This window comes from Rosa rugosa, chromosome 6 (genome assembly GCF_958449725.1).
Source record: "Rosa rugosa chromosome 6, drRosRugo1.1, whole genome shotgun sequence".
NCBI lineage: Eukaryota > Viridiplantae > Streptophyta > Magnoliopsida > Rosales > Rosaceae > Rosa > Rosa rugosa.
The window spans coordinates 43,098,159-43,125,055 of NC_084825.1; the positions used below are offsets into that span (position 1 = coordinate 43,098,159).

The window sequence follows — 26,897 nt, forward strand, 5'->3', positions numbered from 1 at the left end:
GAGAGTTGGTACTCTTAGTTGAATGAACTGTATTGTCAGCCTCTGTCCGTAAGTCTGACGATTGTTAAAGAAAGACAACTTCGACTTGTTTATACTTTCAGCTAAGGAGATATGGGGCAAAAGAGTCTAATTTGTCAGAGAGAGATTTCTTGCCTGATTTCTGGTGACAATGGTTGATGGTCAATCAGATAAAATTTCATGCATGTGTGTGATTCCGAGATATATATATATATTCCTATGAAAATTTCTGGTGAAAACATCAACTGAGTAAGAAGTGAAGATGGTCAAGAGTAAGATAAATCTTGCAATATATTGAAGGAAATGATTAGGGTTATCATTGTTCTAATCTTGGGACTGAATACATGGATTGAACAATAATTCTCATAACTGAATCTTTGAAGTTCAGGAGAAGCATATTCAGGTTTAGCTTGATTCAACTGCAAAGGTAGAACTATATGATTTCAAACCAACAGTACTACACCGGAACAGTGATCATACACTACTTTAGAATGAACATATTTGAAATTGCCATACTCGCTTTTGGTTCCGAGCGCTCCGGATTGGTTCTTAAACCACCTATGTCTCTATGGCCTCTGCTTCTTTAGTAGGAAGAAGTGCCCCTTCATTTTTTTCAGATCTACAAATCATATATTTTGAACATACATCATGTTTTATTACAAAAAAGAAAAAAATGTAGTACCATGGTTCATGACATCAAAAAACAAAGAGATGGAAAACGAAACTATGACAAAGACATAGTTGGAAGGGGGTTCACTTTGGAGAGAGGTTCTTGTACATCCGGATTGTAAGGGAAAAGATGGCATTGTGCATATTGAGCCATTAACTGATCCATGAGCACTAGTGCTACTCCAGCCTCCACCATTGGAACAGCTGCAAAATTACATAAAATAAATAAATAAATAAACAACCTTCAGCTTTCAAACACATGTTAAGCAAGAACAAAAAGTGAAGATGTGAAATCAGTAAGCTGCATTTCCAATCTTATGAAGAGAATTTGTTACTGAAAACAAAGTTCCAAAAACACCATATGGGGGAGCAATAATTTGCAACTGCAAGATTACTATAATTAAAAGGGAAAGTACAGTGAGAAGCCAATATGATGCATGAGAATTCATATATAATCCAAAAACATACCTCGCGGGACAACACAGGGATCATGGCGACCACGGGCTATTAGTTCAGTCTCATGCTTATCTCTAGTCACCGTATTCTGCTTCCTCTGCACAAGTGTCATAAAACCATGACAGTTTTGTCAGATAACTTACCCAAAAATATAAAAGACTGGGGTTGGTGAGTTGGTCCAAGATTCCTGAGAGAGGGAGGTGTCAGACTTACAGCAATTGTAGCTGTTGGCTTGAAAGCTATTCTCATGTTTATGATTTCCCCATTAGATATTCCTCCCTAATTGCCACATACTCAATATCAGTGTACCAGACATGATCAAGAAAAAACATTTTACCAACTTGCTTTACTTATAGAAGTATCTAACTGAAATTTTGAATACATACTTGTGTCCCACCAGAGCGATTTGTCCTTGTCCTGACTCGTCCTTGTTCATCCACATAGAACTCATCATTATGTTCACTCCCGGTTAAAAAGGTACCTGATAGGTCATCATGAATAGTAAGAACTAAAAAAATTCTAGCAATCATTCTTTTTTATTTCTTTCTTTTCCTTTTTTGGGAAAAGTCTTTTATCTGGGACCAGAACTTGAAACAATTCCAGCAAACATTCATAATCACAAATCCAATTTAAGAACATTAAACGCAACCCCAGTCGAAAGTACACGACAAATTTGGGAATCTTAACCTGCAAACCCGCTTCCGAATTCAAATCCTTTTGTTGCAGGTAATGACATGCAAGCTTTAGCTAGTTCAGCTTCAAGTTTGTCAAAAACAGGAGAACCAAGACCCTGGAATACAAAAAACTGAATCCTTCAGTACTGCATGTATGACTTAATGAAGAAGAACCTGCATCCCAATCTAAAAAACTGAGGAACATGTACTAGTGAACATGCACAAAAGCTCAGACATGAGAGGAAGAGATAGAATATACCCGCGGGCAATTTCTAATTATGCATGTGACAACACCACCAATGGATTCCCCTCTCACCCTAACAGCATCAATAGCAGCAATCATCTTGTCTGCATATTCAGGAACTGGACACCTAACTATATTACTCTCTATCTGGCAATATTTCACAAAAAGACCAGTTCAGCTAATGAGCAAGCATGCAGAATTGAACAGGAATTATCGTAAGGGTGCCACTGATAAAGCCAATAAAAAGAATTCTTGTGAATAATTAAAGTTCATTAGTATCAATAAGTACTTCAAAAATCCACATAACTGAGAAAGATATTTTAAATACTAAAAAAATCTAAAAAGAGTAAGCTCACAGTAACGGTTGTGCTTATTACTTTGAAATATTCAACATCAGTTTAGATCTAGTGGGTTCTAAAAACTTGAAACCCAAGTAACAATGCATTCACTTATTAAGTTTTGTGTTGCATCAGGGAACGGAGAGCTTATACAGAGAATCTCCTTAAATTTACCAGCTACAGGTTGAAAGTGAAAAACAATTGGGAAGACAATTACATGAACAGGGAAATGTCTTCCCATATTTGGGAGAGTAATCACAGCTGCAGGAAATGTGGCCAGATGTGACTAGGACAGACAGAGAAAAATTTTAGTCTCATTTCGTAAAAGTCGTGCTACAAAATGAGATCATCAAGTTTTAGGGGTGCGATACTGTCAAAGAGGGTGTGTCGGTGGAGGAGCCTACCTGATTACTACTTTCTAGATTAATGAAACATTCTGATTTTAAATCTGCAATTCACTCTAGGAAATCGTTGTAGCATAACTTGAACTGTAATGCCTTACATGAATTTTGAAAAACTATGTATATGGACGTTCAACAAAGCTAGCTACTCAAGTGTAAACATATATATTTTACAAACATGTACATATATGTATGCATGCACTTCCTACACTGAATTTCAAATTAATATACATAATCCCACCTGATCAAGTGCAAGAGTGTTATGATCAACCAAGTCTTCTGGGAGTACGACCTTGTGGACTTGTGAAACATAAGCAAAAACCTGAAGACGTGACAAACATTAGGGTTAAGATTTGAAAAAAAATGAAACAACAAGAATTTCAATAGGTAAAAGGAAGTACAGATTATAACTTATGGTCTAGCTATTTCCTATACTAAAGTACAGCTAGCAAAACTGGCCAATGAAGTTCTGAAACTCTTCTATCAATTTACAGGACAAATGATTTTCACTATGTTCTGGAGTGTCGAAGATTAACACGAACATGGGTGTCCACACTTCCTCTTCAGAAATACATTTATTCTTGACCATATATTTACTTGTTAGACATAATTATTATAAAAGATGGTGATAAAACTAATTTCCTTGACAAAATTCCCAAACTTGCAATTTTCTATGCAAATAAATAGGAAATCGTCTAAGCATCAAACACGGCTGGACACAAGTTTTGTGTCTCAGATGGCCAACAGAGCTTTGACAAGATGCCCTAAATAATCTTACCACGAAAAAACTAACAATCAGCAAATTTAATTAGGCATCTTTGAACTTAGGTCAAAATCAGGGTATTTATTGCTTGCTGAAGTCACAATTTGACAAGGTAAATCAACTGCAAGAGATACACAGCAAGCAACACAAAAACTGAACGGACTACAGCTTCAAGCACTGTCGTGTAATTATTCAAGGATATGCATGTAGTGAACAATACTGATATATAATCATGGACAAAACAAAGGGGAAACTGGAAAGTTATTAACATTAGCAAATATGTATCTGTCTACATCCTGTTAAAAAAAAAAAAAAAAAAACTTTACTTCAGAACAGGAAGAGATTGCTCAGTCAAGAAAAAGTTCACCAATTTCACAGCAGTGCATGCGTGCACACTCAAATAAATACACACTCACCTCAGTTCCTGAGAAGTCCTTAAGGATTTTTTTTGCAACTGCTCCTGCAGCAACTCTTCCAATTGTTTCTCTAGCTGAAGATCTACCACCACCCTTCAATTAAAGATTGGGTTAAGATATGTAAATTTGCAATTTAAAAGAAGCTTGTGAACCTTTCAGTAGTTAAACTTAAAAGAAATTACCTGCACTGATCTGATACCGTACTTCAAGTCATATGTGAGATCTGCATGTGAAGGCCTATAAGCTATCGACATTTCGTCATAATCCTACCAATACAACAACAGAATTATGGTAAACCTTGCCCACATTATAAGCAGTGTCACTTTAGTACAAAACAGCTCAGTTGACAAGTGATTGAATTGTAAAAAGCACACATGTGATAGTCAATTTAAAGTAACAATATTACGAGTAAGAAAATCATATAGAAACACAACAGTAACGAGTTCCACAGGCCTCACATTTTGTTTATCAACTCATCCAATATGCAATCAAAAGTGTTTGAAACAAGAAAGAAGCACCATCATCCATCATATACTTTTGACACATGAGTGCATAGATCTATGTAGTACTAGAATAGTAGATTAGTAGATATCATATATCTGAAACATCACAAGCAGAACCCTACAGAGTGAATAGAGGTACAGATGATGGCCCAAAAAACTACAAATATCATGATAATAACAGTAATTAAATAAAAAACCTGACAAATAAAGATTATTAACCCTCCACTCCATTTTATTTCCACTTCATATAAGGCCTAAGTATTGGATACTTACACGTCCTCTCTGATCAGTATTGGGTACAAAGACATGAATAGGTGCCCCAGTAGTCAATCCTGAATCTAATATTATATCATCACAATTAGAGTACGCACGGATGAGTTGAGAAGAAATTGAAGAGAAATTAAAAAGAAAATTGAAGAGAAATTAAAAGGAAATGAATAAAAATAGGTTGAACCACAAAGATCTAACCTTCATGGACTCCTGAAAGTATTTTGCATGTGTCAGTTTCCTTCCTAGGGGTAGTAATTCGGCTCTGACCTGGCCTCCTGTTACAACAACTCTAATCACTAACCAAGGAAAAGGTTTGCATCAAATCAAATCAGACACCAATAACTATAAAGGAAGCTTCAATCATGGGAAGCAAATTAAACTAATATCAAACATATGACTATCCAAGGAAGAACATTGTCTCAACATACAATAAACATTCAAAAGGACATACTGCCAAAAGTCCTTAAAATGAACATGAAATAGGGAATATCAAGCATACAAATGCCAAAATGCAAATTAGGAGAGGCACATGAAAAGCAAAATACCTTCTGTCAAGGTCTGCTTGCAAATCAGCTTCAGATAAGGGTCTCCGAGGAGGAACCCCATCAATTACACAACCAACACCACCACCATGAGACTCTCCATAAGTTGTAACACGAAAGTAATTCCCAAAAGTACTCCCAGCTGCCTGCACCTCTGAAACCCAGCAGAGAATATTTCAGAAATTCTAAAGTCTAACTTTAACTTCTAACCAACTACAATCCTCTACATCCACACTCCTATATATATTTTCAATATTCCATTTGACGAAAACACATCTATTGCACCCTTTCTCAATTGGAGTGAACAGAAACCCCAGGCACTCAATTTTTAAAAACCTCTTGCATAATCTAGTTTGAAAGAGACAACAATACCATCGACTTATCATTTTCAATAGAAAAGTTCCCGACTTTTCCGACCAAACAAACAAAGATTCATGCTTTTCATATGAAAGTTCCAAGGTTCGAAACTTTCCTCTCAGCACAAACAAAACCCGGAACGACATTGCATTCAATAAAATTTCTAACACAATGCAAAGAATCAAGCTTTAACACACAGAGCCTTCTTCAATGATCATAGCTAAACAATACCAATCAAGTTACCAACTTTATTGAAGAAAAACATAAATGAATAGAGAGGGATAGAGAAAACTAACGGAGCTTCTTGGCGGTCCGAGGCCGGACCACGAACTGAACGGAGGGGGAGGACAGGTTTCGAAGATCGGAGCACAACCCAGAAAGCCGTTCGGTCCTTGAAGCAGAACCCAGAAAGGGTTTGGATGTGAGAGACGAAGAAGCCATTGAATTGAGCTCACAAAATCTCAGCTCACCCACAACAACCGAAGTTGAATCGACAACGAAAATGTGAAGGAAAGATTAGAGAACAAAGTGGGTGATGTGTTTGGGAATAAAAGAAAAAGGGAGGTAGATGCCACCAACTCACTTCACCTACCAGAAGCCACCACCACCACTCTGTCTCTGGGTCGACCTCAACTTGTATGTTTGCTTTGGTTGGTGGTCTCCGGTCTTTGGTAAGAGTAGGGCCGAATGGAGTAGGAGGGATTTAAACGTTTTCGGGTCGGAGTTAAGGGTGGGGATCGGGTTGGAAAACCCACAAAACCCGGATCAAAGTATGGAGTAAGAGACAGTAATTAGGGTGAAAAAAAAACAAACACTTTCACCACCCTTTCTCCTTCTCCTAGTTAGTTGGCCTATAACTTGTAATCATGCTTGTTGCAATTTGTAAACGTTGCTGTGAAGTTGTGAATCCCGGCCAGAAAGTGGAAATTAATTAACTTTAAGGTTCTGCGATACTCTACCGTCTGCATATCTAGATTAAGTTAATACTCTAATCTATCAGTAATAACTCAATACTTGCTTTGGCTTTCATTGAGAAGAATCGTTTTGGATTGGAAAAGAAAACGACATGATAGTTTCTAAAAGAAAGGCACCGGACTTGATGATTACTTACTAGAAAAATATTTTAAAAATACTCGTGTATACCGTTGTGAGGTAGTGTAAATTTCATATCGCCTATGAGGTTATAGAGTGCCCTTTAATGAGGACTAGGATTTAGGGTTTAGGGAGCTATGATTTCACTATGATGCTGATACTTTCCCTTCACGTAAACTCTTTCATCGGCTCTAGGGTCAATACGGATTGAATCCTAGTAACAATAGGAGTACCATGGTTGCTACAAACTACTAACTACTATGTGATCTCCACGGCCAAGTACCCCAATTGACCAATATAACATCAATTGTTGTCACAAGATCACTGCACTTCATGCTGTAAGTAAGTTTCTCGGCCATAGAATCTGGGTCCAATAAACCATCGATCAGTGATAGCAAATCTAGGATTCTCTTGGCACTTAAGGCTGTGTTTGTTACATGGGATTGGATGGGATTGGACATTCTTATGTAGTCTAATCCCAGTTATCCCATGTTTGGCAGCAAGGAGGACTATTTTTAATGAAACTCCACAGTCCCAACAGTAGCCCCAACACCTTCTACCACAAACCCACCAAAAATCATGTGATTGTGCAAGCCTCCTTCTACTCTTCGCAGAGGAGCTCTCTATGGTGGCCAGGGCTCTCTCCGAGTCGCATTTCTTGAAGTCGGCGAGAGTGTTGATCAGCATCTCCGGCGCTCCGGTCGAGGAAGAAAGAATATCACAGACCAACAATCAAGCCTGGTCGAAACCCATCTCCTGAAGACTACCCGCTGCACTGCACAGTCACTTCCGCGGGACCGCCACCATCCTCGTCACGCCATTGACAAACATCACCCATCCCAATCAACCCCCTCCCAGATCAGATCCATTAGACCAAACCGGGTCGGATCATTCCGATCAGATCTGAGTACAATCGATCTCATTCCTGCCAACAGCGACACAAGCTCGTGACCACAGGCAGCCTCAGACTTGAATGAGCCGGCGGAGAGTGTGGTTGAGGATGAGGGTGAAGTTGGCGAGTTGGGTTCGGGTGACTGGGCAGGTGGTGTTGCTGGGGGAGACTGATTATACGCATTTATATGCGTGTAATTATATCTAAAATACTAGAATTAAGCTAATCCTCATGTCAATTAATATGTAATTAATTCATTTTTATTTGTTTTGCAGGAAATAAGCAAAATTGCGAAAACGAGAGAAAATTGTGAAGATTTGGGATTTTTGACAAAAGGATGAAAAGTCAACCGCGAGTCAATTTCATCAAAAGGAGCTAAACTTGATCCGAGACTAAAATGAAAATGGCCGCAGATTCAATTAAACTAATTAACATTAGTTTAATTAAAGAATTATCGCAGCTTAACAATTTGGTTATTTGGTTTAATTAAAGAAAATGGAGCTGCAAGCATGCATGCATGGCTTAATTAAGCCATTACCCCATCATCTTAATCAAGTCATCAATTAACCCACGTGCAATCAGCAGCTCCATCCATTTATGCTCCACCACTGATTACCTGACACATGGCAGCCCAATCCCATCCTTTCTCTTATGAAGACCACGACCCATTATAAGAAGAGGCTCTCACCCTATTGTATCACGAACTCTCTCACCCTAGCAGCGCCGCACAGCCATTACCAAAAGGGGAGGGCTGCTGCCCTCTCCCATCAATCACCTTCCTACCATCTTTTCTTTATTATTTTCTTAGTAATCTTTTGGGAATTTAGGATTGGATTACTCATTCAATGCTTCAAGGGAATCATCATCAAGAGCACCACACCTCCATTTTGGATAGTTTGGTGAAGAAATTGCTTAGCTCATACTAGCTCATAGCTAGGAGTGACCAAGCTAACTCTCCCCTCTCTTCCTTATTATCTATTCCATAATTTTATTTGCTATTGATGATGTATTTAACCATGGATAGTGAGTAGTTCAATTTTGGGAGTTAGGGTTGTGAAGCCCTAACTCATCTTATATAAATATTGATGCTTTAATTTTAATAAATGCAATTTCCATTGTGTATGCTTTAAATCCGAATTTATTGGTCATTAGAAGCATATTTCTAGTCTTTGTCACCCTTTCAAATTATGTTGTGGGCAATTGTGATGAATGGATTGATAAATTGACAACTTATTGGTCTTGTTGCATCTAGGATTTAAGTGTGGTAACCATTAGCTAGCTTAATTGTAGCTAAGCTTGCTTGGGTCTCTATTATCTTGCACTCTAGGCCTCTAATTTTAGATATTGCGGCCTTAACCGGCGTAATGCCTAAATTAGAGAGTTGATTGTGGCCCTAACCGGCATAATCGATACACCGAAAGGATAATTGGTTTAGTAGCCTTAACCGGTACTAGATACGAGACTTGACACATATAGGAAATGCATGCATTTGTAAAATTGGCATTGATATTTGCAAGATAGTTAGTGTGAATCACCCGACACTCCCATGTTCCCATTAATTTGAAAACCCAAATTTAATTTTCTAGTTCGTTAATTAGTTGTTTAGTTTACTTTTCGGTTGCGTTTAATTTAGTTAATTCACAATTCAAAACCCCCTACAAATTTCGACTCATTTGTGCATATCCACCACTAGGCTCTTAGTTTTGATTAGGCTTTGGTGAAAACCAAAGCCGAGCATTACTAAGGCTTGGTGCCTTAGATTAGTATTTTTATTTATTTTCTTTTTCTTTTCTTTGTTTGCTAAGTGTCTTTATTTCCGATTATCCAAGGATTGTGGGTTAGCCACTAATCCCCGTGGTACGATAAACTTTGGGCATAATATTTCCCTATTTTGACAATGATACGTACGCTTGCGTAAAGGTGTATCCAAGTCAGAGACCCAGGCTAGGACTCGATGCTGGGTCCACGGTGGCTACTTGGAGTTGGAGGCCATCGTTCGGGGTGGTGCTGGTCTGCTCCTTAGTCCCTGTCAGCACCAAACATGAGTCAGGTACTAATCTAGCTTAAACCAAGTTATGGTAGTCCTGGACTCCTATAGAAATTAAGGTTGGGCATAAGAGTCCTATGAAACAAACACAACCTAAAGGTACAATGCTGAATGTTCTTCTCATTCTTTTGTTCTCATCTACCCTTGTATTAATTCCCTGCTCCTTGAACTGAGTGACAATCTGCACGTACGACTCTCATATTGAACTCATTTTTCACATCCTGAGATTGCTGTTTCATTGCCTTGATAATTGGTGCATTTGGACAAGCTAGGCTTCCACCCGTTGAGTCTGTTCTGTTTAAGTGAGCTAATGTCAACATGAAGATCAGAAGTTGCAGAGCAAATCTTGACTTCCGCTCTAGCAAATCCTACGTAGTTAATGCAGCCGTATTACATGACTTCTCTATTTATCTATCACACTTAGCTATAGGAAATTTGTACTGCTATATATATCCTCCAGTTTGGAGAAGAATACACAATGCAATTATACCATAATCTCTATAATTGACATGGTATCAGAGCAGTTTTGCTCCTGAGACCGATACCCTTATTCCGCTGCCAGAAATACCCCGTACCCATAACCCATAACCAAGCTTTTTGCCCAAAGATCGAGCACAAGCTCATACCCAGAATACTAAGAACAAATTCTGTTCTTCACTATATCCAGTACCCCTACCAAATACTCAGGAAGAAAATTAAACTACCTTGATCATATGAGTCTTATATGTGTGTGTGTGTGTGTGTGTCTCGATCTGTGTGTTTTTATCACTTACACATATTCCTCATTCGTTGAAACATGAGTTATACAGAATGGTTTTTCACTATGTTGTTTATCTTCCGTCTTCTTCCCACTTGCTTTTCTCTAGACGCCATTACTCCAAACCAACCCATAAGCGACGATGGTGTCGCTCTTCTCTCGAGCCAGAAAAAATTTGCTCTAGGGTTTTTCAGCCCAGGAAATTCTAGGAAGCGTTACATTGGAGTTTGGTACAACAACATACCAAATCGAACAGTCGTGTGGGTTGCAAACAGAGACAATCCTGTCAACGATATCAACGGCCTCCTAGCAATCCATGAAAATGGAGGCCTTAGAATCTACGGACAGGACCGAACTCTCCCTTTGTGGTCCGCTAACGTTACTCTCTCTTCGTTAAACACCTCCATGGCCAAGCTTTTGGATACAGGAAATCTTGTTTTGCAGCTTTTGCTAGAGAATGGGAGCCAAAGGGTTCTGTGGCAAAGCTTTGATCATCTCTCGCATACATTACTTCCATCTATGAAACTTGGGGTGGACCGGCGGTCAGGGTTTAACTGGTCCCTAACATCTTGGAAGTCTCAAGATGACCCTGGAACCGGGAACTGTACATATGGGATTAATCCTAGTGGTTTCCCGCAGTTAACTTTGTACAAGGGTACGACTCTCGTGAATCGGTATGGAATCGGATCTTGGCGTGTCCAGTATAACAAAGTGACAACTTATGTGAACAATCAAGATGAGGTAACAGTTACGGTTGTTCAAACCGAGTTAATTACTAGGACGGTGCTGGATGATTCGGGAATACTTCTCCGGAGCACATGGAATGAGCGAGCATATGAATGGACTACATTTCAGTCTGTTCCAGATGAGCCCTGTGATGAGTATGGAACATGTGGTCCGAATGGCAACTGCAACCCGTACAGCAACTGACTGGAACAAGACAATTTGGTCATCAGGTGGGTGTGTGAAGAAAAATGGAACATCAATGTGTCGAAAAGGAGAAGGGTTTGTAAAGTTGGAAATGATCAAATTGCCAGAGTCGTCTAGGGCACAGGTAAATTTGAATGTGACCTTGAAAGAATGTGAGCATGAGTGTTTGAGAAATTGCTCATGCACGGCATACTGCAACGTCGTCGATGGGGAAACGAGTAGATGCGTGACATGGTATGGGGACTTAATGGACGCAAAGATGCTTCCGGCTAATGCTCGAGATTTATATGTACGAGTTGATGCTACTGTCTTGGGTACGTAATAGTTTTCTCTAAGCACTAGCTCACTTTGGATAATTTTAATATATATTCATTTTCCCAAATCACCAAAAGAAATTTTGTTATTGCTTGATAAATTGAATCTCAATTTCCTTTTTATAGTTCTCATCGCTATTGATTATTTCAAAAAAAAAAAAAAAATACAATTAAGCTCATATGGGGACTCTTTTCTTTCTTTTTTCCAATCTTAATAGCTCAATATGCAAAGAAGTCGAGGGATTCACTTAGCAAGAAGGGAAAACTGGTAATGTCATCACTAGTACCTGTTCTAGCATTATTTCTACTGCTTTCACTAGTCTGTTGGTTGGTAAGGAGGAACAGAAAAGGTAAACAGCAGATTCGGTTTCACTAGGTACTAGAACCACTCATCACCCGCAATGATTCAACCAAATTTGATTGTTGATGACAAGTATGAATTTATGGTCAACTTCCTTGTGATTAAAGCGAACTTGTTTTGTATTTAATGACATGCAGGTAAGCAAAGTGAAAGTAAATATTTATGGTCAACGTCATACTTCGGTGAATCCAACATTAGAGATGTCGATCAAAGTAGAGGAAACTCAGATTTACCATTCTTTGATCTAACAACCATAGCAGCAGCCACAAACAATTTCTCTGATGAGAACAAGCTTGGGACAGGCGGCTTTGGCTCGGTCTATAAGGTACTAGTGCCTTCAGTCATAATTTAACCTTGTGTTGGGATGCATATATTATTCTAGTTCTTACTCCTATTTTTTGTGCAACTGCACTTTGATTTGCAACCTACGTACCATGGCGAGTATGAGTGTTCTTCTAATTAAACTTCAGATCTTAGAGCATATAAGCACATTAGGTTTGCATAAGGGAGTTTGTCTTGGTATGCATTATTCTAGATCTTACTCCTTTCTGAATTGTAATTTCAGGGTGTGCTTTCAAATGGAAATGAAATAGCAGTGAAAAGACTTTCAAAAAATTCGGGCCAAGGAACTGAAGAGTTTAAGAATGAAATCGTGCTGATTGCAAAACTCCAACACAGGAACCTTGTCAGGATTTTAGGTTGTTGTGTTGAAGAAGAAGAGAAGATGATAATCTACGAATACTTGCCAAACAAAAGTTTGGACTTTTTCATTTTTAGTAAGTCTTATTTTTTGCTTTTGTATCTTAAACTCTAACTTAAAGGATGAACAAGATCGAATTGTTTATAAGTTTCTTACTTCTTCCAGATGAATCCAATCGAACACATTTAGATTGGAGGAGACGCTTTGAGATCATTTGTGGAATTTCTAGAGGGATATTATATCTTCATCAAGATTCAAGATTAAGAATCATACACAGAGATCTAAAAGCGAGTAATGTTCTATTAGATGGTTCTATGAATCCCAAAATTGCAGATTTTGGTCTGGCTAGAATATTTGAGGGGGATCAAAGTGAAGCAAATACAAATCGCGTGGTTGGAACATAGTAAGTAAATTCTTCCAAAGTAGAAGTTATATAAACATAATGTTTCCTCTCTGGCAATACATAGCACAAACTTGATGATGCAGTCCAAAAGTAACAATCCAAAGGCTGATTTCAACAAAATAAAAAAGATAAACTAAAATAAATTATAGTCAACAAAGTTATTTGACAATCAATTGTTCTTCCTACTATTCCAGTGGTTATATGTCACCAGAATATGCAATGCGAGGACTCTTCTCAGTAAAGTCAGATGTATATAGCTTTGGGGTAATAGTATTAGAAATCATTACTGGTCAAAAGAATACTAGTCACCATCCCAGCTCAAGTTTGGTTGAACATGTGAGTTTTCAAAGCTATTTTGCAAACAATATATTATTGGCCCTGATAACAATGCTAATTACTTTGATAATGTAAATTGTTCACAGGTCTGGAACTCATGGAGAGAAGGTACTGCCTTAGAACTCGTTGATTCATCTCTCAGCGGATCATGCCCTGTCGATGAAGTTCTAAGATGCATCCAGATCGCCTTCTTGTGTTTACAAGAGCACGCCACTGACCGGCCAAATATGTCAGAAGTTCTTGTCATGCTGGGTAATGATGCAGCTCTTCCTGGACCAATGCGACCTGCATTTTTAATGGAGAAAAGTAATAACAGTGAAGACTCGTCAAACCGTGAAAGAACTTATTCTGTATATGAAGTGACACACACTACACTAGAAGCTCGCTAATTAAGGGCTTATAATCTTAGGTTATGCATGTCAAACCATACATGTAAGATGCCTACAGCAGCCTTCTGGGTTCTGACTTTGTGGCAACTCTTATAGACCACCTTGGTTTAATCTGCTATTTAAGTTTTACAAATCCTTGAGAGCCCGTATTCATTATCACCCTTGAATTGAATAAGAAACATAGATCATCTGGGAAAGGAAGGTAATGGCAGTAGCAAGGCTTACTAGCCATTGGTGAGTTTCTAAAATGGGAAATCAATGGAATTGAGGGTGCTAAGCAAGACTTTCCCGGTTCTAGTCAATTGAACATAACTATGAGGTTATAATGTTCCGCAGCTCCACATGGTATGTGTTGGTGCTACCAATTATTGGGACCCAAGGGGCAACAGGTTCTTGTGATTTCATAAATTTGTTAAAAAAACGAAAAATACTTTCCAGTTGTTTACAAATAATCATATCAAAGGCTATTATCAATGTGTTTAGAGGAATGTAACCTTTAGTCTTCACAAACTTCCGGCTGTGATCCATCACCATCATTCTTTAGTCTCTTTTACCAATGTAATCATAAATTTTGAGAGGAGGTGACACATATTTAGGAACAGATGTTGTACTGATATGAGATTAAGACCTGTAGAATACAACATAACTAAGAAAAGAAGACCAGATGGGATTGCATAACAAGTCTCTTGATGACTACAGGTTTAAAGTTTAAACATCCATTGCATTTGACATAAAAGTAAATTTCCTCACATATATCCTTGAAATTAAATACATAATTTGAGGATCGCCTCAGGGGATAAGTACAACAGATCCAGATGTTTTCCTATTCTCCAGGTCTGAATGTGCAAGTGCTGCTTCAGACAATGGGTAGGTGTGATTTACTCGAACCCGCAATATACCTGCATCAACATTAGCAAATACCTCTCCTGCAGTCTCTAACAATTCATCTCGAGTAGCCGTGTAATGGAAAAGGGAAGGCCTGGTCAAGAACAGTGACTTCACTGAAAGAGCTGATAATGGAACCGGATCTGGTGCACCTGATGACTGCCCAAAACTCACCATGTATCCACGAGACTTCAAGCATATCAATGATCCCTGAATACAATAATACCTCCTCCAATTAAGGACTTACGCAGCACGAACCAAAAACAGACTGGCTTAATTGAACTCCTTGTTAATTTTTCAAGTTATGTTGATATACTGTACACCATTAATTTCATTCATGTCAACAAGTAACCTGCCTAAATCTTGATTAAGATCAGATGAAGATTATTCTGAAAATTTTCATTTTAAAGATATGAAGAAAGTAAAAAGATAAAGAATACCAAAACCATAAAAGGTTCTTAGGTAGAATTTGAACATAGAATGATCTTTCTCACTAAACTCTCTTGGTTCTGCTTTTGTCTTTCTTTTTAAGAGAATGAAGAGAAGTTACCTCAAACGTATCCTTCCCAACAGAATCGTAGACAACTTCAACCCCATTGCCAGATGTTATTTCAGTCACACGAGCAACAAAGTCCTCTTCCTTATAGATTATGACATGGTGACAGCCATCTTCCTTGGCTTGAGCTGCCTTCTCTTTAGTTGATACAGTTCCAATGACAGTGGCACCAAGGGCGTTAGCCCACTGGCATAAAAGGGATCCGACTCCACCAGCTGCTGCATGAACAAGGACTGTATGTCCAGGTTCCACCTGTATAGAAAAAAACATCAGAAGTTTCAAATCTGTGAGTCCAGGATTATCCACAGTTCCATTCCTATGCTGCAACCTCGTGATGGGTTCTGTATAAACGGGAGGGGGCATGATAGTGATACGCTTAAAGCAGTGCCATGTTATTGGAACCCTTGAGAGTCTTATGTTAGTCTAGGAGATTAGGTAGTTAAAGATAGTTAACATCCTATGCTCTTAAGAAGTACCATGATATTGATACAAGTCTATGCTCCTTCTATCGCAGTTCAAAGAAATGGAACATAAATCACGATTAACAAATGAAATCAACTAGTTCACGTTCATAACCAAGCATACTGCTTTTTCAAAGCAAGGATAATTGCTGAAAAATTGATCTGGCATTGTATAATCAAAACAATGGATCAGACCTATATCATAGAATTCCTTTACAGACAGTTGCAGTGACCGGTCTAATGGTAATCAATATACACTGATAGGTGTATGCAACATATAACTCTACAAAAATGTTCTGCAATGCCACATACATATTCAAGAAAGAATAAAACCAGCACCATCACAATCTAAGATGTCGTTTCCTGGAACCCCATCTCATGTATTCTAAATTTATAATTCAAGAATTCTTGATTTCACCGACTCACATGTGGTTTATGAGTTATAAAATTCCAGATGGTATGGATGAGTATAGAAGTACCTTGAAGCAACGACGCAGTAGAAACTGAGCTGTCATGCCCTTAAGCAAGAGGGATGCGGCAACAGTTGGCTCAATGGAAGGAGGAACAGGAACAACTTTGTTAGCAGGAAGGATCTGCTCTTCCACATAGGAGCCCATTGCACCACCAGCGAAGGCTACAACATCTCCAACTTGCCTGCCGGTTAGTCCAGGTCCCACAGCTGTCACAACTCCGCAAGCCTCAACACCTAGAACAGAAAATTTCTTTGTATTAAATAGGTTTTCTGTCAGCATTCATATTAGGAACAAGAAGATAAATCCATTTCAAAGGCCCAACCAGATAATGAAGTTCTAAAAATTGGACTAAAAGTCAATCCTGATTGAGAGGCATCTTCTTAAAATTATAAATAACTTGTATTCCGATAGTGAACTAAAAGAAATGAAGCAAAACCTGGGATGTAAGGAATTGAAGGAGTCTTATAAACCCCTTTGCGGAAGTACACATCGATGAAATTCAACCCAATGGCCTTGTTCTTCACACGAAGCTCGCCCTCCTTGGGCTCTCCTACTTCCACATCTTCCCATTTCAAGACCTAACATCATTACATGACAAAACCAAGTTAAATGTCAATGAAAGGCATTTGCACAATGAAATTCAGCTAGCATGTGACCAAAGATAACTTCTTTACACTCTTGTACCAGTGGTGATTATGATCATGTATTCTTAAGTAACATCAACAAGTCCCTTACCAGATTGCCTAGAAATAAACTATTGATTTCACTGATTCAAGACAAACAAGTGATCATGAATCCATAATGGGTTCTCTGGTACAAATAACAACAAGTGCCCAGTATATTCCTTTATTCAGCTTTCATCAAAATTCTCCAATTCAAACATTAAAAAAGTAAATATCTTTCACCAGGCAAATGGCAAGAAAGAGAGAGAGAGATATACCTCAGGTCCACCATGTTCATGGACTCTAATGCCTTTGACCATCTTAGCTGATGATGATGATGATGATGCTTGAGTTGCAAGAGCTCTAACTAGTGATTTCTGGGTTCTGAGTGAAGAGTTGACCCTAGTTTTGATGAAAATTGAAACAGTGTAAACTGGAAACTTTGTTCCAAGTGAACCCATTCATTTGTCTGCATCAAATGCTTGAATGGGGATGACATACGGGCTAGGTGAAGGTCATGGTAATCGGACTCTTAACTTCTCATACTCATTGGGCCTTCTGGCCCATACAAAATTTTCAATTTTTCCTCCAAAAGATTTTTTAACTGTGTTTAGAGTCTTCCCTGGTAGTGTCAGGTTACTTTGTTATTTGAAGCTTTCGATCACTCTCGGGTTACATTATGTTAATATTACTCTAGAGTTTTCTTTCATGCTAATTACTTTGATAATGTAAATTGTTCACAGGTTTGGAACTCATGGAGAGGAGGTACTAACTCATTGATTCATCTCACGGCGGATCATGCCCTGTCGATGAAGTTCTAAGATGTATCCAGATCACCTTCTTGTGTTATGAATAATTGAGGGCTTGTAATCTTGAGTTATGTATGGTTTGATGCCTTTCTGGTTCTGGCTTTGTGGCAACTCTTATAGACCACCATGGTTTGATTTAAGTTTTACAAATCCTTGAGAGCCCAGATACATTATCACCCTTGAATTGAATAAGAAACATAGATCATCTGGGAAAGGAAGTAAAGGTAATGGCAGTAGCAAGGCTTTACTAGCCATTGGTGAGTTTCTAAAATGGGAAATCAATGGAATTGAGGGTGTAAGCAAGAGTTTCCCAGTTCTAGAAAATTGAACATAACTATGAGGTTATAGCTCCACATAGTTATGTGTTGGTGCCAGTCTGCTACCAAGTAAAATTGTAATGAGATTATAAGAAACATCCTTTATTTGTTTTGACAAATCAATCATGAATCAATAAGCAACGCTATGTGGCCTGGTAATTTCCACAGGCCTGTATGAGTTTCTTTAACAACACTTTGGTCAATGTGAAAATGAAGAATATGTTGATGCCTATAAAAATTCTAGTACAGCTTTTGCTGGAGCTCGTGTTTTCAAAACCATTTCCTCGTACTCGTCTTCAGGATTTGATAGGGCAACAATGGCTCCCCCCGCTCCTATTGAAGCTTCACCCTCGTGTATAACAACAGTTCTAATAACTATATTTAGATCAAATGTCTGGTTATATGAGAAAAAGCCAATGGAGCCCGAGTAGATACCTCGAGAACTAGTTTCGATTGAATCAAGAAGTTCCATTGATCTCAATTTCGGTGCACCCGTCATCGAACCACCCGGAAATGCTGCTTTCACACAATCAATTGCAGTCACATCAGACCGCTTTTGCCCACGAATTGTGCTGACCATAGTATGAACCGTAGCATATGATTCCACATCCATAAGACGTGGCACATGAACTGAGCCAGGCTCACACACACGACCAAGGTCATTCCTTAGAAGATCAACTATCATCAGATTTTCAGCTTGATCCTTTTCACTGAAAAACAGAGTGCAAGGGAAAGAAGAATTCAAAATGTTAGGGGAATAGCACATTGCAAAACATATATGCTGTAATTGTTTTAATCTGTTAAAATAGAAGAGTTTCGTCCTACCTATACTGCAGTTGTAGTTTACGTTGTTCATCTTCCTCTGGTGTCGCACCACGAGCTACGGTACCCTTAATGGGTTTTGCTTCGAGTACACCATTTCTATCCAATTGTAAGAAACGCTCAGGGGAAGAACAGCAGATGCATAGGTCTTCATCTGAAAAATTAAGCCAGGCAGCATATGGTGCTGGATTCTTCTCTCTTAAATGAAGGTAAAGTCCCAATGAGTCTATGTCCCCAATTCTTTTTCTCATCTGAGTTGTCAGACATAATTCATAACTTTCACCATCTTTAATGTATTCCAGGCACTTGTCAACATCTTCTATATATGCTTCTCTTGATTTATCAGCAAGGAAACTTCCTTGACACAGTGAAGATTGTAGAGCCAGCAAAGTTGGCTTCTTTCCCTCCCCTGTAGCAGAAGCTTTTAAGTTGAGAAGCTTCTGTTCTGTATCATCCAACCATGGCGTCCAAGGTCTGCATACTTCGTCTACAGACAGTATGTAAACATCATCATTACGATGATCAACAACTACAAGGTTATCAGCAAAGAAAAAGCAAGCATCTGGAGTCTCGGATCTGTGGCGATTAGAATCCACACCACATTCAACTTTTAGGTTATACCTGCATTGCAGAAATCAGGAAACAAAAGCAATCTAACATGAGAGCCATGTAGACAACCCGTGGCAATTAAATATTTGGTATGCTAGTGATAGATATTCAATTCACACAGAAACCAAGGGAGAGATATGATGACTTCTACAACCTCAATGAAAAAGGACAGCTACACAGTTGAGAGGATGTCTATTCTTAAGGTCATTGTCTTTAGAGTCAAATTCTCATTCGGTGTGTCCTTTTATCAACTGAAGGAGGAACTCAACTACCCATCAGCACCATTTTCTTTTCTTTCCTTTTACCAATGAGAAATCATCTTTATTGGAACAGTCCTTGCATTACTCAAAGGGATTTTCTTTCAAGATGCCGGAACTGAATTACTCAGTAGAAACACAAGCAGATAGAGAAACTCAACATTCCATTTCAGTTGAATGGGTTGTGATTGGGAAAACAACAGCTGACCAAATATTCATTTGTGCCAAGGTGACATATGTAGTACAAATGAGACTAGTCAATAAAAACTTCATTAACGTTTAAGGATGCAGAGCATGGTGAGAACTATTTAAAGAAGAGGAAATTCGACAATTATATTGCTAGAGTATAGAAGACATCTTTTATATCATGTTTTTGTAAGAGAACAAGTCTCTGACAAATTGATTTTGCAGAAGATACAAGAACAAAACAGAGAAAAGATGGTCCAAGAATATTACGTTTAATTAAACTTAACCGCATACCCGAGGTAACCAATATATCCACCATGAAAATCAAATGGAAGTTCTTCATAATCCTTTTCATCGTAACAAAATGACAGGAGCTCCTGAAACATTTAAAACTGAGTAGACTGGAATTGATTTATAGGCATTTAAGAAATTATTGCCACGCACAGGAAGAGTATACCACAAGCAGTAATTTCACTAATACCTTTTTCAGAAAATCAAGAAAACCTTCTTCCAAAAATGAACGTTTGATAGAGCCTTGAGCATCCTGAACAGATAGAAGACCACTGCCCTTCAAAGCCATATCACTGAAAAATGCATTTTATCCCACTTTAATTCAAGGTAACAATGCTCATAAGAGTTTAATGTAAAAAGTAATTGTGTTAGTTGAACCAGCAAGAATAACAAGGTGGTAGTTATGTGATTTTATGATGATACTAGCATGTTAAAACCACTGCTGGTTAAACAAAACCTAGAAGTTAATGCAAAAATTGCCCAAAACAATGTTCATTCAAACCTTTTATCAGACAATTTAAAGGTCAGTTGCTTCCAAAGGGCTCCACCTTTTCCTCCCATAAATGAAAAACGTGCTCTTCTCTGGACATTAAGGAAAACAGAGACAGTAACCACTGTAAGAGATCGTAGTTTTATGAACATAACTAAAACTACCATAAAAAGAGGAAAAGACTATGTTAATGTCAAGCGTTTCAACTAAAAACTTCAAAAAACATTCATGAGATAATAAAAATCATGCTAAGAGTTGTAACTAGCAAGCCCAGGATTAAAAAAAAAAATTTAAATAAATAATAAAATAAAACAAAAAACAAAAAAAACATTCATGACATAAAGAAAATCATGCTAAGAGTTGTAACTAGCAAACCCATGCCACAGAACTTACTTTAAAATATACAATGCACTGACATTACCCTTTAAAATAGGTGTAAGCACAATAACTAAAATCCAATGCCACACAAGAAACACAAAAGATGAAGTATTGAGTTGTTCAATTACAGAGAGAAGTTACTGAGTAATCGACAAACCTTCTCTATTGATGAACTGTCTAACCAAAAGGTGTTTTCAGCTTTATCTTGTCCAAACAGTTCACAAAATATATTTCTTGCTCCACCAACTTGACCGGCCAAGTGCTTAAATTTCTTCCATTTCAACCTCAGATCTTTAATAGTAATGCTTGGATGCAAAAGGTTTACCATATCAACCATGCCAGAGAAACTTCTGTTATTTGCATTTTTATATAATTGACCATCTGCATTATTTAGTGGTTGCCTGTGTTTTGGAACGTCTGTCAATAGTTGACCAACATGGGGCATCTGCATGCGTGCTAAAAAGGATTTATGGGTCATTGGCAGTTTGTATAAAAAATAATAATGATGAATAATAATAATAATAATAATAAGGCAAATAGAACTAGAACCAGTTATCAATAGCAAAAGCTAGAGGTCTAGACTCTAGACATCTAATAGCATTCATGCAATTAAAGCCATAACTTTAGCTTTGTTAAACAAATAACATATTGTCAGAACAAAATTTCAAAAAATGCATCTTAAGGTTTCTATCAACCTCATAAAGCCAAAAGTGTCTCCCGTCTTCCAAGAGTAGTCAGAAAAATAAATGGCATGTACATGAAATTATATTACGTCTGCAGGTGACTTAGAATGTGTGAACATGCCTGTATGTGTTTGAGCAAATGATATGGCATGATAGAGAGTCTTGACAAAGTTAACCAGGGAAGAAGGATGGACAGGTTCAAGAAAAGAGCTTTAGTTTACCATTAAAAGGAAAATTTTGTGCGTTGATGAATGATGCCCTTGATCTCAGCCAATAATCCTCTGTGATTTTTCTAAAATTCTTGAATATTTGCCTTCCATGGCAGGTAGCAACACTCTCTGGATGGAACTGAAGGGTCAAAAAATAAAGTCATGAGAGTATTGCAGAGAGAAAGCTGAGCAACAACATTCACAATTGCAATGATCATGCAACACACCTGTACACCATAATGAGGCCTGGAAGAATGCATAATGCCCATGAGAACCCTTTCACTCTGTACTTTGCCAGAATGGCTGGAAGGTGAATAACTTCCATTTTTTGGTTTCCTTGAAAAAGACCCATCAGCAAATTTAGAGGCAACATCAGATTCTTTGGTCTCAATAAAAGAAAGTGCATTCACGGAAGAGGTCCATGCTATAGGAATGAGTTCATCTGGGAGTGATTCAGCATCTATGACCAGTGAATGGTACCGAACCACCTACAATTACATAAGGCATATAGCTAAGTAGAGTTAAGAATAAGTCTGTCAAGCACCTAAAAGGTCCATGGAACTGCGAAACCAAATTGAAACAGTAATGCTCCAAGAAACCTATCTGTACTTTTAAGAAATCTTGCAATGAGTTTAGATTAGTTGATATTTTAATTATTATTCCAATTTATAATTGCAATATGTCTAGAGTTCTCATGGAAACTTTAATCTTAATGAAGTTTAGAAATTATGTATACTGGCAAACTAATTGGTAATTCAAATATTCTTCCTACAGTACGTAGTTTTGACTTTTGACTATCATACTAGACAGAATGGAATCATCCACATGAAAAACTAGAACTCGCTACAACTACATCTTATTTTAACGCAAACTGAAAGTGAACTAGATAGCTAAATATATTACATTTCTCTTGGACGTTGCCAACTTTAGGCAAGATATGAATATTCAAAACATCTTAACAAGTTATCAGTGTCATGAGAGAAGAATGACCTTGAATCCAGAGTTGTGGCCAGAGGGAATTGCATTGAAAAGTACGCACCCATTGTGCTCAATTTCACTGTATGGGAAACAATGGGTAGAAAGTCAATAGAGGAGGAACCAACAAAGCAAGCCTCAAGGGAACCCCATAAATCACCATACCACAGCCTCAATCCAAAACCTTTTATTTAGAAAAGGTAAGCACCATGAAAACCAAATCTCATGAAAATATATAATTATACCTCAAGCGTCCATGGACTGGTTCAGATGCGTGGACAACTTTAGCACCATGCACGTAACCTAAAGCCTGTTAAAGGTCAAAATTAAACCATATTAAGAGAACTATGATTCAGATCAAGATTACATGTTGTTATCTGAAATGGGTTCCATGCATGCCCATGAATATTTACATGCACCAGAACCATATGTCTAAATCATATGCATGTGTGTGCATGTGGGCACTCACGTATGTAAGTATATACATACATAAACACAAAATCTTCATCCAGGACCTAAAGCCTTCAGATTGAGAAATGTGAATGTAAACTCCCAAGAGTTGTAGATGAGCTAGCTCTCATTTTTCATACAGAATTCTGGACAGAAAAATCTTACATGAATGTTCAACATCATTTTGCAGTTTGTATGTATATACCATTGTTAACAGTGGCCTTTACAGGCATGTACTCAGTAAATATATGATAATCTTACCTGAAAAACATTGTCATGCATGCAACTATGACATTTTAATTTAGAGTACTTAAAAAGAAAAATACAAAAAAACATGAAATACCTGATGTCCAAGGCAAACACCCAAGATAGGGACATTCCAGCAGTCAAGCAGCACCTGAAGACATATTCCTGAGAGATTCAAATAGTTTCTAATGAAACAATCATAATATAACTTTCAAACAGTACTTACAAAGGACAAAAGGAGGTGCAAACAGGAAAAAAAACAGAAGGTCACAGATTTTATTAAAATGCAATGCATTTAAAAACAGCAATAGGATGCAGGTCAATGAAAGTATACAAGAGAAAAATCACCTACGAGAGAACAAAAATACAATAAGTGTGTGTGTGATACTAAGTACCTAGAGACCCAAGAAATTATGCAAAGGGACAGGAATTGATTGACTGAACATCATTCTTGTCATGTGCAGTCAGAACTAAGAAGATGCCTAAAGAAGGTGTTCTTTTTTTTTGTAGGGGGGGGGGGGAGGGGGGGGGGATCATTACACTCCTACCAGGAAAGAAACCGTCTCCCAAATCCTACCAGAGTAGTATGTAGAACTATGTATTTTTGCATAGATGGGTGAAATTTATGCATACTTTGTTTCCATTATGTCACACAAACAAAGTATGCAGCATACTTAAACCATTGAGGATAAATATTGCTCTTTTATGATAAAATTGAGGTTGTCAGCTCTGCAGAACAGAGGCTACAATTGGAGCTCCTGTTTCTGTTTTTGGCCTAGATCAAATGCCATTTATGAGGAGCAAATGATGCCAAAAAGAAAATGGAAGTTTCATGACAGCATAACAGCTTCCAATCAATGCTGCTTTCTGCTATAACATGGGATAAGGATGGAACTAGCATGAAAAAGGTAAATTCATTTTTCTCTCTCACCTATGTCCGCTGGGCATGTAGGAGAACCAGGTCCAGGTGATATAACAATGTTATCAAATGCATTTTCTTCATACAAGTAATGGCAAACATCTTTCCATGTCAAATCATCATTTCGCACCACAACAGGAGGTACTGGCACAATTATAAGCCAACTGTCAGAATGGTACACTAAAGGAACAAAATCAAATTATTATTCTTGCAGAACTGAGTAAACATCAGTATGCTCTATTCCTATCTTATGGATCAACTCCATTTTATTACAAGAAATATACCAATTTTTTTTTTTTTAACCAAGACAGAACCTTTTTCCTGTAAGAAGCAATGTTCAGTTCTCCTTATGGCTATATTTGTAGCAAGATGGACATGCTTATTGTCATTTGCCAGTGTAAACTACATCAGGACACATTAGAAGAATCTACCAACTTAGCATGCAAACATTGAATACAGTATTGCGATTCCATATAAAATAAAGATATCAGATAGTGCACAATCAGAGATGATCAGAGCAGGTTAAAGATAATAAGAATAATTGTAACCCCTGGAAACAATGAGTGGTAGGCATGGAGATAGATATGTAGGTTCATTAGATACAAAGGAAAAGGGAGGGAAAGAGAGCTCACATACAGCCATTAATGACAGACAGCTCCTGGTATATATTGTATGTGTAGCTATCATAGTTGTCAATCAATAATGTCCTCACAAATTCCAACTTCCGACCAGGTGCCTCCAGTTGTTTCTTTCCCACATGTGATTCTTGTATGTGCTGAGGCATCAAATTGCTAGACATCACCAGCTTCCTCGTATCATGATTAGATGCTTGAGCATTAACCTTCTTAACAAAATTATCAACCTTCACCGACGGTTCAGGCTCTAGTATATTCTTGTTTGTACGTCTGGGCAACCCCTCAACAACAGGATATCTAAGCTCAGAAGATGATGAACACAAGGCGAACTTCATATTTTTTTTCAATGGTGAATATCAAATTTACACAGAGTGTGCATCACAGAGCTCCTGCAACACAGCAATGTACACAATTAGATGTGCCCCCTATAATTCAATATGCTGTGCAAAGCAATTTAGGACTTTGGTCTTCAGTTTCTCTATACACCTACATGTATTTATCAAGTAGAGCAAATCCACTCATTACCCTTAACATGGTGTGCAACTGTGCATTACCACTTAAGTCAATGTGTCCCATTATATATATTTAATGACAACATCAGACTCTCCATAAGATAAACAATCACTATAATAGATAATGCCCAACACACACATTATCAACATGACACAATCGTTTAAGGCTAAAGTTGGCGAGCAAAATTGTCTTTGGTTTGTCCTGGCAGTAGATAAGTTGATATGATTATTAAGTAACTTGAAGATGAATCAATGAGCAGTGCGTTAAATAGAACAAAACAAAACAGGAACACCTTAGAAGTTCAGGGCCTACAGGCATACTCATACGATGCTTTGCTTCCAACACAATTCAGCATGACCATTATACTAATGAGCAAAACCAAAAGCAGTTACTATAATAGCAACCGCTAAACCAATGAACCAAACAGCCAAATGGGTTCATCTCCTTCCCTCACCACGCATCAAGATACTAACTTTCCACACTAGAAATCACTAAGCTTCCCAACAAACTACAAAGCTGGCATAAGAAATAACTCTTCAGAACCAAAAAGTTCAATACACAACCAAATACAACAACCCCTTATTCTGTTTTACAAATCCCAGATTGAAAAGCATGAAACTTGATTGAAAAGCATGAAACTTTATTGTAAAGCAAGAAACTTTCAGACACAACAAAAGCTTCAAATGACGAGAAGCTAACCTCAAGAGCCAGAAGAGAGAGATGTGATCCTTATTGGGTTATTTAGTAAAAAGGGATTGGAAGGAGAGGCGGCGAAGCAGAGGCTTTATTGGCAATGGGGTTAGTTGGTAGTGGAGGAGGAGGAGAGGCACAGACGACCATGGAAACTAGGGAAAGAGGAATGTGGGACCTGCCGCCACCGTACCTGATACGGACAGAAAAGAGTGAGGTGAGTCCCCAGAATCAAGATTCAATGGAGAGGAATCCTGGGCCGCATATCGCGGGTTGATCTTTCGAATTCAAAAGGGTGGGTAGGGAAGCACAGCACCCTACTGCCTTTGGACCGACCTTTCCTTTGTTTTCTTGTTTTGATACATTTGGACTGTCACTTGCTAACATTTTTTATATACAATTTGACCATGACCATGCTATTGGAGTATTGGAAAAATAAGTAAACCTGTACCGATGATTGTCTATGGCCGAGTTTTTCCCTTCTCAATAAGAGCAGAGGAATTTTGATT

The 26,897-nt window shown here is 38.0% G+C and overlaps 4 protein-coding genes across 7 annotated transcripts; 1 reads left to right on the plus strand and 3 right to left on the minus strand.

Annotated features, from left to right (window-relative positions):
• Nucleotides 1–312: 312 nt before the first annotated feature.
• On the minus strand, nt 313–6,324 carry LOC133717065 (chorismate synthase, chloroplastic). Of its 3 annotated transcripts, XM_062143698.1 has the most exons (14): nt 5,948–6,324; nt 5,298–5,448; nt 4,951–5,027; nt 4,756–4,820; nt 4,162–4,245; nt 3,980–4,072; nt 3,042–3,122; nt 2,077–2,208; nt 1,831–1,933; nt 1,530–1,624; nt 1,357–1,422; nt 1,156–1,240; nt 776–891; nt 313–637 (listed from the first exon to the last, which is right to left on the minus strand). In XM_062143698.1, the coding sequence occupies exons 1-14, from the start codon at nt 6,090–6,092 to the stop codon at nt 632–634; spliced, it is 1,299 nt and encodes a 432-aa protein (XP_061999682.1). In that variant the 5' UTR covers nt 6,093–6,324; the 3' UTR covers nt 313–631. The 3 variants fall into 3 exon arrangements, with proteins under 3 accessions (XP_061999682.1, XP_061999681.1, XP_061999680.1); XM_062143697.1 differs by having other exon boundaries at nt 313–891; nt 4,756–4,814; XM_062143696.1 differs by having other exon boundaries at nt 313–891.
• A 4,083-nt stretch (nt 6,325–10,407) lies between these two features.
• On the plus strand, nt 10,408–14,010 carry LOC133717379 (G-type lectin S-receptor-like serine/threonine-protein kinase RKS1). The gene is given in 8 exon segments (XM_062144083.1): nt 10,408–11,386; nt 11,388–11,683; nt 11,902–12,033; nt 12,182–12,369; nt 12,610–12,820; nt 12,910–13,147; nt 13,342–13,483; nt 13,570–14,010. Coding segments are annotated over 8 exon segments (2,418 nt in total). The 5' UTR covers nt 10,408–10,478; the 3' UTR covers nt 13,873–14,010.
• Nucleotides 14,011–14,519: 509 nt separating this feature from the next.
• Nucleotides 14,520–17,400, minus strand: LOC133717380 (uncharacterized). The gene is made up of 5 exons (XM_062144084.1): nt 17,188–17,400; nt 16,684–16,825; nt 16,254–16,480; nt 15,308–15,565; nt 14,520–14,967 (listed from the first exon to the last, which is right to left on the minus strand). Exons 1-5 carry the CDS (start codon nt 17,368–17,370, stop codon nt 14,662–14,664), a joined length of 1,116 nt encoding a protein of 371 aa, XP_062000068.1. The 5' UTR covers nt 17,371–17,400; the 3' UTR covers nt 14,520–14,661.
• Nucleotides 17,401–18,118: 718 nt separating this feature from the next.
• LOC133715734 (aminodeoxychorismate synthase, chloroplastic) lies at nt 18,119–26,735 on the minus strand. 2 transcript variants are annotated; one of them, XM_062142360.1, is made up of 14 exons: nt 26,398–26,735; nt 25,187–25,574; nt 24,563–24,694; nt 23,729–23,796; nt 23,181–23,245; nt 22,951–23,017; nt 22,188–22,448; nt 21,973–22,099; nt 21,226–21,524; nt 20,703–20,782; nt 20,391–20,493; nt 20,204–20,286; nt 18,861–19,478; nt 18,119–18,745 (listed from the first exon to the last, which is right to left on the minus strand). In XM_062142360.1, exons 2-14 carry the CDS (start codon nt 25,518–25,520, stop codon nt 18,265–18,267), a joined length of 2,718 nt encoding a protein of 905 aa, XP_061998344.1. In that variant the 5' UTR covers nt 25,521–25,574; nt 26,398–26,735; the 3' UTR covers nt 18,119–18,264. The 2 variants fall into 2 exon arrangements, with proteins under 2 accessions (XP_061998344.1, XP_061998345.1); XM_062142361.1 differs by lacking the exon at nt 26,398–26,735 and having other exon boundaries at nt 25,183–25,319.
• Between the last annotated feature and the right edge of the window lie 162 nt (nt 26,736–26,897).

Bases quoted from the DNA above. Each gene is read 5' to 3' on its own strand.
- LOC133715734 (XM_062142360.1), bottom strand. From the start codon at position 25,520: ATGAAGTTCGCCTTGTGTTCATCATCTTCTGAGCTTAGATATCCTGTT. The intron at 22,100-22,187 runs GTGTGTTGCATG...TTGACCCTTCAG, and splicing joins GGCCTCATTATGGTGTACAG to TTCCATCCAGAGAGTGTTGC. The intron at 18,746-18,860 runs GTAGGACGAAAC...TCTGTTTTTCAG, and splicing joins AAACTACAACTGCAGTATAG to TGAAAAGGATCAAGCTGAAA.
- LOC133717065 (XM_062143696.1), bottom strand. From the start codon at position 6,092: ATGGCTTCTTCGTCTCTCACATCCAAACCCTTTCTGGGTTCTGCTTCA. The intron at 4,821-4,950 runs GTTAGATCTTTG...ATATAATATTAG, and splicing joins ACTTTCAGGAGTCCATGAAG to ATTCAGGATTGACTACTGGG. The intron at 2,209-3,041 runs GTGGGATTATGT...AAATATTGCCAG, and splicing joins ACACTCTTGCACTTGATCAG to ATAGAGAGTAATATAGTTAG.
- LOC133717380 (XM_062144084.1), bottom strand. From the start codon at position 17,370: ATGGGTTCACTTGGAACAAAGTTTCCAGTTTACACTGTTTCAATTTTC. The intron at 16,481-16,683 runs GTTTTGCTTCAT...TTTCTGTTCTAG, and splicing joins TTCAATTCCTTACATCCCAG to GTGTTGAGGCTTGCGGAGTT. The intron at 15,566-16,253 runs GTACTTCTATAC...TTTTCTATACAG, and splicing joins TACTGCGTCGTTGCTTCAAG to GTGGAACCTGGACATACAGT.